This window comes from Nicotiana tabacum, chromosome 24 (genome assembly GCF_000715075.1).
Source record: "Nicotiana tabacum cultivar K326 chromosome 24, ASM71507v2, whole genome shotgun sequence".
Lineage (NCBI taxonomy): Eukaryota > Viridiplantae > Streptophyta > Magnoliopsida > Solanales > Solanaceae > Nicotiana > Nicotiana tabacum.
The window spans coordinates 80,555,113-80,567,949 of record NC_134103.1 but is presented as its reverse complement, the minus strand read 5'-3'; the positions used below and the strand labels follow the sequence as shown (position 1 = coordinate 80,567,949).

Genomic DNA, 12,837 nt, shown 5'->3' with positions numbered 1-12,837 from the left:
CCATGACAAAGCATCGGAGGACCTGTTCCATTTTCTAGTTTTGTCTAGTTCATGCTTGACCTTGCCTAGATCCTCCTTTAGCACTCTTACCTGCTCATTCTTCCTATACAACTCATCTTTCAGTTTGCCTAAATTTTCTTCTAAAGTTAGTTGTGTGCAATCAATTGTCTTCTTACTGGTTCCTAGTTTCGGTTTTAGATTTTCAGATTTTAACTCAAGAACATTTGCTTCAAATGTATGAACCTGGTTCTTCAGAGTAGTATTTTCACTCACAGTCTCACTAACTCTGAGCTCCAGGTTCTTACACTTTACTTTTAAAATCACACAATCCTTAGACAGTTGTTGTTTTTCTTTATTTATTAGCTCAGATTCATCAATGAAATCGCAATAATTCAGAGAGTTTTTCTTTAGACAAAAACTTAATCTTGTCTTTAAGATGAATTATACTTACCTCAGATTCCTCATCTGATTCTCCAATTTCCATAAGTGCTTGTTCATCTTCATCTTCATCATATGATTCCTCATCTGAACTTTCTCCCCAAGCAGCAACCATAACCTTTGTTGATCCTTTGTTCTTCTTGGGATGAACTTGTTCCTTCTTCCTGTTCCTTCGTTCGGATCTTTCCTTCTTCCAATAAATTTCCCATTGAGGGCAGTTCTTGATGTGAAGATCAGTCTTCCCACACGTATAGCAGCCCTTATTGGTCATTTTTTCAGGAACCCTTGCTTTGTTGTAATTTCCACCTCTTGAAGAACCTTTTCTTCTCATAAGGTATTTCTTGAAATCCTTGGTGATCATAGCCATTTCATCTTCCTCCAGATCAGCACCTTCAGTGATTCTGAGTGCCATACTCCTTTTCTTCTTAGGCACATCCATCTTCATGGTCTGCCTTCTAAGTTTATAAGCAGTGAGATTTCCAATTAGCTCATCCAACCTAAGAGTTGCAACGTTCTTAGTTTCCTGAATTGCAGTGATTTTTCTTTCCCAAGAAACTGGTAGAACCCTAGTCAGAATCTTCTCAACTTTGTCTTCTTCAAGAAGAGTCCTTCTAAGAGACTTCAGTTCATTAGTCAATGTGGTGAACCTTGTATACATCTCTTGGATAGTCTCTCCTTCCTTCATAGAGAAATTCTCATATTGAGAATATAGTAAAGTATCTCTGGACCTCTTCACCTGAGCAGTTCCTTCATGAGCCACTTGTAAGGTGTCCCAAATCTCCTTAGCAGTAGTACAACTTTGAATTCTGTTATACTCGTCTGGACCAAGTACACACACAAGCCATTTATTGGCCTTAGCATTCTTCTCCCATTTCCTTAAGTCGTCAGCAGTGTAGTCAGCTCTTATTTTTGGGACCTCTTCTCCTTCGGCATTTATCTTCATGGTAGCCAATGGACCATCTGTGATAATGTCACATAGTTCATAGTCTTCTCCTATGATGTGGTCTCTCATTCTAGTTTTTCACCAGGAGTAGTACTGGCCATTGACGAGTGGTGGCCTGGATTGCCCTTCCCAGTTTTCAGGTGGTACACTCATCTTGATCTTCTCCTAAGTTGTTAGCCTATTCAAGGATAGCCTGCTCTGTTACCAATTGATGTTTTATACGTCAATACCACACAAGAGGGGGGTGATTTGTGTGGTGTCTAATTTTTCGCGTGCACAGATTATAGAAGGACCTAGTTCTTCTATGTGTTCCAATTACTACTGTTGCAGAATAATAAGTACAGAAAATAAATAACACAGAGATTTTTACGTGAAAAACACTTGGCTCAAAAGGTGAAAAAAACATGACCTACTTCCCAGTAGGATTTTTCCAAAACTCTTTACTAAATCAGTGAGCCAAAACAGCATTTATAAATACTCTTTTATAAACCTAGGATTACCTCTAACCCTTTGTAGCAAACTAGCCTCTAGCTATTTGCGACAAACTTCAAGTTAACTCTAACTTGAAAATACAAAGTACCTATTACAGACGCTTCTAGATTAAGCTAAAAAAGGTACAAGTTAAAACCACCTACTATAAATAACTAGACTAAAAGACAACAGTTGGAACTGGTTTTTCTAGCTGGTTCAAGTAGCGTCAGATTCGCACACTCAAATATCACTCGAACTGCTTGCAAAAGTGCCTCGCTGTTTGTCTCTCAATTCTTGCTTAACTTCTGGTTTTGTGCGTCACTATACAATAAGAACATTCTGCAATATATAGGAGTTAGTAGATAAAGAATTAACTAGAATCCTAATGCTACTCTTCCTTGGTGGAAGAGTTCTAGTTAAACTCAACTCCTAAATCCTTCCTTATCTTAGATACTGTTCTTACTGAATAAGGAGTCCTTCTCCTTATCGTTTTTGCAATCTTTTCGATCAGGAGATATCTCATTCTACCAGAATACGCTTATCTCCTGCATGTGCACCTCACGTGCCTTGACTCTGCCGGTGTCTATGTCTGCCAGTGATGGACTTGGTTCATATCTGAGTTCTTTTGTCAATCTTCAAAACTATTCTCTTTCTTGGGCCAACATTAATGTTTGGAGGAGTTCATAAAACTCAATTAACTTTGTTCTTTTTCTTTGTTTTCTGTAAAGGCCTGGGCCGGATGTGTTCCTTAAGATTTCTTAGTGTGAAATTAGTGCCTGTTGAATGTTTTTAGGAAAGTGTATTTGAAGTTTGAATCTAAAGAATAATTTTCAGAATATTGGGATGACAATGTGATTATCATTTTTCAGTTATTAGGATTCCTACTAAATAAACAAGTTCTTTTACTTTATTCTGATTTTGTTAGCTAGCTGTTTAGAAAGAAAGGTTAAGAAATAACACCTGCTGAAAGTTCTGTTACTGAAGAAATTAAGTAGCAAGCTAGATCAAAATCTTAGTTTTGTTAATTTATATAACCTCAAATATTTTATTGTTTATGAAAAGTAGATGATCGTTGTTCCAAATATCAGTTCAGTTTAACTAACTACGCCATGCCAATCGGCAGGTTATTGTGAATAGTGCATAAGGAGTTGAAATTCTAGGAACCAATTGCACTATTAAATAAAAAAACTGGCACAGAATACACAATTTTTAGGTGCAATAGAGATTATTTTTTAGTCAAATTCATTCAACTACCAACAGATTAAGTATTACCCTTTTGACTGCGTACTGATGACTGAGTAAACATACAGGTTTAAACCTTATAGAAGTGTTGGTTAGAACTAAGTTAAGACTAAATATGCTCAAATGACTTATTTTTGTATTCTTCACCTCATCTCTGGCAAATGTATGATTCTAAAAGCAGTTCTAATAGCGGTTTTGATAATTCAATCTTTTGTGTGTGTTTTTTCTCCACATCGTTCACAATTGTTTTGTAGATGTGAACCTGCTTATATTCAGGTAATGGAATTAATCCAATCATTTTGTTCTCATCCTCACCTTTAAATTGTTTCTCACCCCTCGCACTGATCAGTGCATAAGATAGGCTTCCAGTTCATAGCTGAATTGTCTTACTGACAGCAAAACTAAGGCAGGCGACATGCTATAACCTGTTAAAATACACTGATAGTAAATTTTACACTGCCAGTGCGTATAAGTTTAATCCTTCATGATATTTGGTCCATAGGTGTATCCTAGTTGAAATTGGAGTGTTAGGTGTTTCCAGGGTTAGCAATATTCAGATTTAATTTCCCTGGAAATATGGCAGCTAATCTGAGTATTCTAACTCAAAGTATGAGTGTTCCATTCTATTTGCTCTACCCTGCTCTAGGTGAAGTAGCAATGAAATATAATGTTATGACTTCGACTATCAGAAAATTCAAACAGGCTAAAATCCATCAAACGAGTAGCTGAATGATTGGCTTTGAGAGGCAACTTCTAAAATGTCTGGAAATCAGTTGGTATTGGTCCATTTCCCGTCATTGTTGTTCTGCTAGTTTTAAGGTGTTACTCCTACTTTGTGACAGAATCAACATTTTGCTGTCCTTCTATAACTAATTCAATTTTTTAAGAGGACTAATATTCTGAATCGGAGGGAGTAGTATTTGCTTATGGGTGAAAGGAGGGTAATTTAAGTGATAGAATTAAAATAGTTTGGGAGCAATACATGGTATTTATGTGATTTGCATGTAATATGTACATTATTACTGTCATTTCGATTCAAGAAAACCATTATTTCCTCTACCTAATTAAGAATAATTAAGTTTCATGCATGATACTCCTTTAGGTTGACTTGCACATGCACAAATCAAGTCAACAGAAAACTACAGAGAGTAAACCAAATTGGAATTTGTCTTGTTAGAGACTAAGGACTAAAGAAGAGAAAAAACAGAAACATCAACTTTGTTCAGACTTAAAAATGTCTGAAATAAGAAAAAATGGTGATGCTGTCTTGAATTTTTGAAAAAATCAGCAACTCCTTGCTTTTGGTTGCTTATTCCTTGTCTTTTGCTTCATATTTCTTTGCGAGTGCCGGGCAAGATTATCTGTCACCCCCTGATTCTATTTATATAAAGGCAGCCTATCATTAAATTTCATTACTACACTTCATATTATTGCCTCACTATGAAAATAGCACTCTTGCTACAACGTTTTTTCATCACCACACTAGTGGTATTTCTGATCAGTATTAATATTTCTGGAGTATATGGCCAATGTTCGGGGGATCAAAAATCCTTGTTGCTTAAACTCAAGAATAGCCTTACCTTCGATTCTTCTTTGTCAACCAAACTAGTCAGGTGGGATCAAAACGCGGACTGTTGCCAGTGGCCAGGTGTAAGTTGTGATCAGGAAGGTCATGTGCTTGTTCTGGAAGTGGATGACGAAACAATTTCTTCTGGATTTGAGAACTCAGCCAGTCTATTTGATCTTAAGTATCTTGAAAAGCTGAATTTGGCTTATAATTACTTGTACTCTATTCAAATACCAACAGAAATTTATAAGCTCACAAACTTGACGTACCTGAATTTGTCATATGCTGGTTTTGTTGGGCAGATTCCAATGGAATTGTCAAGATTGACAAAGTTAGTGTTCCTTGACCTTTCTAGCATCAAGTTAAAGCTTGACAGCCCAGATCTGAAAACATTGGTCGGAAACCTATCAAATCTTAGAGAACTTTATCTTAACGGCGTGAACATTTCATTGAAGGGGAGTGATTGGTGCTCGGCTTTATCTTCATCTCTCCCTCAGTTAACAGTGTTAAGCATGATAGGTTGTGACATTTCAGGACCTCTTGATCCCGCCCTTGTAAATCTTCGTTTCCTTGAAATCATTCATCTCGATTATAACATGTTATCCACTGTCGTTCCAGAATTTCTAGCAAATTTTACAAAATTGACAACTCTCAGTCTTAGTAAGTGCAACTTGCGAGGTGTATTTCCAAGTAAAATCTTTCAAATACCAACTTTACAGGAGCTTGATTTATATGATAATGAAAACCTCACTGGCATTTTACCTGAATTTCCGAGGGATGGTTTATTAAGGGATGTAGACCTTAGCTACACGAGTTTCACCGGTTCACTTCCAGATTCAATTTTTAACCTCACAACCTTGACCAGGATTGACATACGTGCATGCAATTTTAGTGGACATATTCCATTAACAGTGGAAAATCTCACAAACCTATCTTATTTAGACTTGTCATTCAACAGTTTTACTGGTTTAATCCCACTGTTTCATAAGGCAAAGAAGCTATATTACATTGACCTTTCTCATAACAATCTAACAGGTCCACTTTCTTTTGCTCATTTTGAAGGCCTTTTAGACCTTGGTTATCTAAAGTTAGAAAAGAATTCCATCAGTGGGACAGTACCATCATTTCTCCTTTCCCTCCCTTCATTGCAGGTACTTCAACTTCAGAATAATCACTTCAGTGGAGAACTCCATGAATTTGTGAATGCATCCTCTTCTATTCTGGAAACACTTGATTTGAGCAATAACCATCTAAATGGATCGATCCCTCGGTCTATCTTCAAACTCAAAAGGCTTTCAGAACTAATACTTTTGTCCAACTCGTTTGGCGGGAGCATTAGTATCGAAATGATCAAGGGGCTTCCTAGATTAACCGTGCTTGATCTTTCTTACAACAACTTGAGAATTGATGTACAAGACAGTAATTCGACATCCTTTCCCTTTCCCCAATTGAGAGTACTTAGATTGGCCTTTTGCAAGTTGCAGAAGTTTCCGGATCTTAAAAACCAGTCGAGGATGTCAGAATTAGACCTTTCAGTCAACAACATTCAAGGGGAAATACCAAGGTGGATTTGGAGAGTAGGAAATGAAGATCTGTTTCATTTGAATCTTTCTTACAATCTCTTGGATTCTCTTGAAAAACCTTACCCCATATCTACCACTCTTAAGATCATTGACTTGCATTCCAACAGAATCAAAGGAGATCCCCCCGTCCTCTCTACTTCTCTTGTCTACTTTTCACTTGCCAATAATAGATTTACCGGATCAATACCCTTTACCATATGCAATCTTGATCAGCTTTTAATCCTCGATATGTCAAACAACGCCTTAAACAACAAAATACCTCCATGTCTATTCCAAAAAGTTGACTATTTCAAGGTACTGAATCTAGGTAGAAACAATCTAAGTGGAAGTATTCCTGATACATTTCCATTGAGTTGCAGTTTGCAAATTTTAGACCTCAGCAGCAATAATTTAGAAGGAAAAGTTCCGAGATCCTTGGAAAGATGTGCATTTTTGAAGGTTTTGGACGTTGGAAAGAACAAGATTCGAGATACATTCCCATGCATGTTGTCGAAATTACCCAGTTTGCATGTCTTAGTTTTAAGGTCGAATAAATTCAATGGGAATCTCCAGTGTCCTATAGCGAATCAAACCTGGTCAAGGCTTCAAATTGTAGATATTTCTTCCAATAATTTCAGGGGAGCTCTGATACCACAATACTTCTCGAACTGGGAAGGCATGATGCAGAGTAGCAATCCAAAGCCCGAGCACGAGTACTTGAATGTTGAACATTTGAGCATATATTATCAAGCCAGAGTTACTTTAACTCTCAAAGGTTGGGAGATGGAAATTGTGAATATTCTTGAAGTTTTTACATCCATTGATTTCTCTAACAATAACCTTCAAGGAGAAATACCAGATGTATTGGGTGATCTCAAATCGCTTTACCTTCTTAACTTATCATACAATGCTTTGATGGGAAGAATACCAAAGGCCCTTGGAAAGTTGGCTCAACTTGGATCCTTAGATCTTTCAGTTAACCAGTTAAGTGGGAGAATTCCAGATGAGCTTGTAGGTCTCACATTCCTTTCTTTCTTGAACCTATCTTTTAATCAACTTTCTGGTAGGATTCCAAGAGGCAACCAACTTCAGACGTTCTCAGCAGATTCCTTTGAAGGGAACACGGGGTTGTGTGATTTTCCTTTAAAGAAAACATGTAGTGACACCAAAGTGAATGGATTGTCACGACCTAGCAGCCATTCTGAACATGAAATTGATGAGAAGTACATAAGTTTTGCCTTGGGATCATTTGCGTGTTTTGGCATCGTAACCTGGCTTCTTTTGTATAGCCAAAGATACAATGAGCTCGCATCGTAACCTGGCTTCTTTTGTATAGCCAAAGATACAATGAGCTCGTTGACGGGCTTCTCTTCAGAATTTTTGGTCAGCACAACAAGAGTGGCAGGATTACAAACCAAAGGAGGTCAAGATAAGTATAACTATAAAAGCTTTGAAGTTTGATCTTTTACATTCTGTTTGAAGGAGTTTATAATACTTTGTTCATATTGTTTTTGCTTTGTTTTCTGTATGGGGAAGGGGTTGTTTTCTTGAATTTCCTCCACGTAGACATAGTGCCTACTGAGGAATGGGTGTTTGAATTTAGAATTTAAGGAATAATTTTCAGAGGATTGTGATGACGACGTGTTTATCATTTTTCAGCTACTTGGCTTCTGTAAAACAAATTAGCTCTTTTACTTTATTCTGATTTTGCTAGCTAGCTGGTTAAATAGAAAGGTTAACCAATAACACTTTCTTAAAGTTTTGTTATTGAAGAAATGAAGTACCAAAGCTACTCAGATCAAAGTCTCAGAACTTCGGCCCCTTCTAAATGTGATGATTGAGAATTTAGGAGGAAAAAAAAGGAATGATAATAATAGCTAAGGCCTAAGGGAATGGGAATATTACAGAACCGCAAATCATGAAATATCCTATAAAAAGGAATAGTGTACAAACTGAGGGGATTTCAAGGATATTTACAGGATATCTTGCACTCACTTTTACTCACAACCAGATGCCTTCTCTAAAATTCCACTAATTTCCATATGCACCTTATAAAATATAAAATATACAAATCTAATCCTGTAATGCGTAAACCATTAGACGTATGTGTCTCAGGGCGCCAAATGAAATGCCAATGGAGAAATGTATGAACTAAAGTCTTGAAGTCCTTGTCAATCGATGTAACATGTTAATTATAAATTAATTGTTACTCCTCGCGCTCCATTGACAAAACCAGTTGGTATTGTTTCTTGTGGAGAATCTGAGCCATGCCAACCATGTCTTGTGGGATCATATTTCTCGCCATCGCCCCAAAGGGCATAGGCTTCTTCTCCATGTACCGCGTCGTCCCCAATCATTAGCTGCTCATCTGACATTCTTAACGGGATGAACAACCTTATCGCGAGCAGAATTATTGTCGTTGCAACTATGTTCCAACCAATGATAAAGAGAGCTGCAACTATTTGCTTAAGGAAAAGCATTCCACCATTTCCACCATAAAATGCACCCCTTGTGTTGCTCACTGGAAGAATAATACTACAAAGAGTTGGTTCTGCTAGAAGACCAGTTAATAAACCGCCTAAAAGTCCTGCTACAGCGTGTGTGTGAAACACAGCCAGTGTATCATCCACCTGTTGTTATACAACAACGAAATTATCAACACAGATACACAATCTGCTACACTTGCTGCGTAAAAGAATTTGTATACTATCATGTTATGATTTAAAAAATAACTATTTGGTAATCGTCTATAACAAGTGGGATTAGCAACTAGTAAAATAAGACGGTCAACAACCGTTTAAGATACACTAATTGGGTAAAATTTCTTTATATTGTACTGTGTAAAAGCTAAATCCTATTTCACATGTGTCTGCGCATAAACTTTTATCATTAAACTATGACTAATTAACATGTTTTTTTACTTGATTTATCATTTAAACATGATAAATTAATATGATTTGACCTAAATATCCGGTGTGAACAAATATCTTCCAATGGTCACAATAGACTTAAAGTATTGGACCAGCAAGTAAACGGAGTGGAGTATGATGGGTGTTGTTATACTATAGATTTTGCTTGTGTACCTAATAAAATAAAATAAAAAGTTGTCCATAGAGGCTGAGTTAGGATTTTTAGTTTTTGGATTTTAGACCATAATACTTATTAGGTTCTAAATAGACTATTTATCCATATTCAATAAACTTCTTTAACACAAATAAAGTATATGAGCTAAAGCTATTGGTTCAAGCTGAACTTGTAGCTAATGCTGACTCCGCCTTGTTCACACGTGAAGTACTTAATTAGTGCTGACCTACTTTTCTCCTTCATTCGAGTATGACATGGTAAGAGTCGTAGGGACAGGGGAAAGTTGGATATAGCAACTTATTTTGACATAAGACTATTCAATTTCAACAACCATATATGAATACAATTACCAACTCTAAGTCAAGTCTTTATTTTATTTTTTTCTAGGACAAGTCATTAGAATGAAATATTAAATTCTTTATTATATTTTTTTCTAGGATAAGTCTTTAGAATGGAATACTAAAGTACAATATATAGTACCTTCTGTAGAAAAGCAGACTTTTTGTGGAGGATCATCATGGAAAACCATGGAATGCTACCTGAAAGCATTCCCATTACTATGGCTGCCCAAGCTTGTACCACTCCTACATCAACAAGCAATAATAAGAACATATTATAATAGCTTAGTTATGTTTTTATCAGGATATCAATTAATCTAATCATAGAGATGTAGCTTTAATTACCTGACATTATGGGGTGTAAATATCATTTATATTGTTAGTGTTGGAAAATTGTTATTAGGTCGGGTCCACCCATAAGAGGTGCTAATTAGTTTGTTAACCCATTAGCTACTGCACCTTCTAAAATCCTAGTACGAGCATATATAAGCATCACTATGGGTGTTGAAAATGGACGTTTTTCACTAGACTAAAGACGGCTAAGATTATATATTCTTTGTATTCATCGAAGAGATTGGTAGGTTGTGGAAACAAGGGATTTCATTTGTCTTGTGATGATTCCCAGCGACCACTAATTCGTGTCGTGGTTGCTACAGACGATCCGCTTCCGCCAGGAGAAATTCGTGAGTCTCCTGACTAGTGTTTACGAGCTAAATACGGCCAGTTAGTATATAGAACTTGAACTCGTCTTTTTTTTTTAGCATCATAAAGAATTGAAATTACCTGCTCCAGGAGTTACACAGGCAAGGCCAGTCATCATTCCTTGAACAGCTCCAATGACCGATGGTTTGCCGAAGTAAAAAACATCAAGGGTTGTCCAAACAAGAAGACTAGTAGCTGCTGAAATATTTGTGTTTAAAACAGCCAAAGGAGCAGTTACATTTGCAGCATTAGGTGCTCCTCCATTGAAACCTGACCAACCCATCCAAAGTAGCCCTGCTCCTGCAAGCATAAGCAACACATTGTTTGGTGGAAACCTTTCCCTATCACTCTTCAATCTTGGCCCAACCTGAGATCAATATATCCAACCAATTGAGTAAGATAACTAATAGAAGATTAAGAAAGAACAATAACAAACAAACATCAACAACAACAACAACAAATCCAGTGATTTCGCACAGTGGGGTCTGGGAAGGGTAAGATATGCGCAATCTTACCTTTACCTTGAAAGGGAAGAGATACTGTTTCCGATAGGCATTCGGTTGGAAATGCGATTAAAGAGTGAGTAATGGCAAGAAAGAACAATAACACTAATTGGTAAATTTTGGAACTTCAAAAGTCTATAAGACTCTATTCTTCCACATATATAAATGTTGGAGAAACATATATAGGAAACAAGAATAAGAGGAGGAGTCGATTTCGAGTTGAACATAATCAATTACTTTCAGTTCGAACCATGTATACTTATATACAATTTTTTTTAAAATTGGATGGAGCATGAGATCAACAGGCTGAACTGAAGCACTTTTCGGATATATATATATATATATATATATATATATGTAAAAAGTCACTAAAATTCTTACATAAAAAAAATTGAACATATTATTATCAAAATGTAATGAGTTTAATTAGTAGTAAAAGATAGTGCAAATTCATCAAATTTAAATTGTGAATCAACCTCTAAATCATACCCACTCCTAATAAACTGATCACTCTAACTAGGAAAAATTTTGACTTTTAAATTTTGGATACTCGGCCAATCATGTGTCATAACATAGTAAAACAGAGTTATATAGAAGGAATCAAGGAGAGAAAAGAGAAAAAAAATATGGTATTAGAAGGCTGTATTACCCAATAAGCAGCAGTGAATCCAGAAATTCCAGCAGAGAGATGAATAACATAGCCACCAGAATAATCAATAACACCCCAGTGATAAAGAAAACCACCACCCCAAAGGCTAAAAGCTCCAACCGTATAACAAAAAATAAGCCAAAGAGGAACAAAAGCCATCCAAGCTTTAATATTCATACGACCAAGAACAGAACCAGCTAATAAAATCATCGTAATTGCAGCAAAAGTGAAATGAAAATAAACATGTGCAGCCATAGGATAAAAAGGTTCAAGCATAGGAGATTCAATATTCCCATTGCTATAATAGTGTGTTGTCTCAGGTACTCTTGCACGTCCGATTAAGTACTTTTGGCCTAAAGCTGGAGCCCCTTTTGCCCAAAAGGGTAAAAGCTTATCGCCAAAGGCGATACGATAGCCAACTAAAACCCAACAGATGAGAACTGCTGCAAAAGCGTAAAGAGCCATGAAAGCAGAGTTAACTGCCCATTTTTTCTTTACTATGCTAGCGTAGAGGATGACGAGTCCGGGCATACTTTGAAGGCCGACGAGGGTCGCGGCGGTCATTTGCCATGCGTTGTCGCCTTTGTTTAGCCATGGCGGTACTGCAGGTAAGTCTGTTTGATATGCTCCTGGTATGGACATGGCTTTTGTTTCAGAGAGGCCTCAATAATTCTTCATCAAATTATGTCTTTTCTTCTGTTTTATATCAATGTGTTGTTAAGTGGAGAAACTAGAGTTGACTAATAGCCAGATTTCTTTCAAGGCCAAAACATTTTTTTTTTTTTTTTTTTTTATGTTTTAATATTTGGCCAAACTTTTGGAAGAAAAAAAAAAAAGTTTTGAATAAAAGAAGAAACAGTTTTAGAGAAGCGGAAAAAGTAATAGCTTCTTTCAAAAGCACTTTTTAAAAAGCACTTTCGAGGAAAATACACTTAGAAATACTTTTTAAAAGATTTGTCAAACACTAATTGATGTTCAAAAGTATTTTTTAAATTAGTTAGTCAAACACAAACTGCTTCTCACATATGAGAAAAAAGTTTTTGATAAAAAATACTTCTCAAAATAAGTTGATTTTAGAAGTTTGGCCAAACATCCTCTTAATTTTGGACACTCGTTGTTTATAAGTTTTTTAATCACCAGGTTAATTACATTGTTTTACAATAACATATACTCTTAATTTATGTGGTATATTCTTTTCGGTTCATGATCAAAAAAAGGATATATTTTTATATTTAAATTAATTTTATCTTAAACTTCCAATTTTATACTTAACGAGGTTATTTTATAACTACATAAATATCTATTATTTGTTTCATACTATAAAGTTTCAAAAAAAAA

General features: G+C 36.0%; 2 protein-coding genes across 2 annotated transcripts; one reads left to right on the top strand and one right to left on the bottom strand.

The window, feature by feature from the left end:
* The first annotated feature begins 4,526 nt into the window (after positions 1–4,526).
* On the top strand, positions 4,527–7,897 carry LOC107820269 (uncharacterized). The gene has a single exon (XM_016646529.2). The coding sequence runs from the start codon at positions 4,535–4,537 to the stop codon at positions 7,538–7,540; it is 3,006 nt and encodes a 1,001-aa protein (XP_016502015.1). The 5' UTR covers positions 4,527–4,534; the 3' UTR covers positions 7,541–7,897.
* Positions 7,898–8,129: 232 nt separating this feature from the next.
* Positions 8,130–12,214, bottom strand: LOC107820270 (ammonium transporter 2). The gene is made up of 4 exons (XM_016646530.2): positions 11,500–12,214; positions 10,429–10,714; positions 9,788–9,891; positions 8,130–8,853 (listed from the first exon to the last, which is right to left on the bottom strand). Exons 1-4 carry the CDS (start codon positions 12,139–12,141, stop codon positions 8,416–8,418), a joined length of 1,470 nt encoding a protein of 489 aa, XP_016502016.1. The 5' UTR covers positions 12,142–12,214; the 3' UTR covers positions 8,130–8,415.
* Between the last annotated feature and the right edge of the window lie 623 nt (positions 12,215–12,837).

Excerpts from the sequence above, each read along its gene's own strand:
- LOC107820269 (XM_016646529.2), top strand. The coding sequence starts at position 4,535 with ATGAAAATAGCACTCTTGCTACAACGTTTTTTCATCACCACACTAGTG.
- LOC107820270 (XM_016646530.2), bottom strand. The coding sequence starts at position 12,141 with ATGTCCATACCAGGAGCATATCAAACAGACTTACCTGCAGTACCGCCA. Across the intron at positions 10,715-11,499 it reads GATTCACTGCTGCTTATTGG|GTTGGGCCAAGATTGAAGAG; the intron begins GTAATACAGCCT and ends TATTGATCTCAG. Across the intron at positions 8,854-9,787 it reads AGTCTGCTTTTCTACAGAAG|GTGGATGATACACTGGCTGT; the intron begins GTACTATATATT and ends GTATAACAACAG.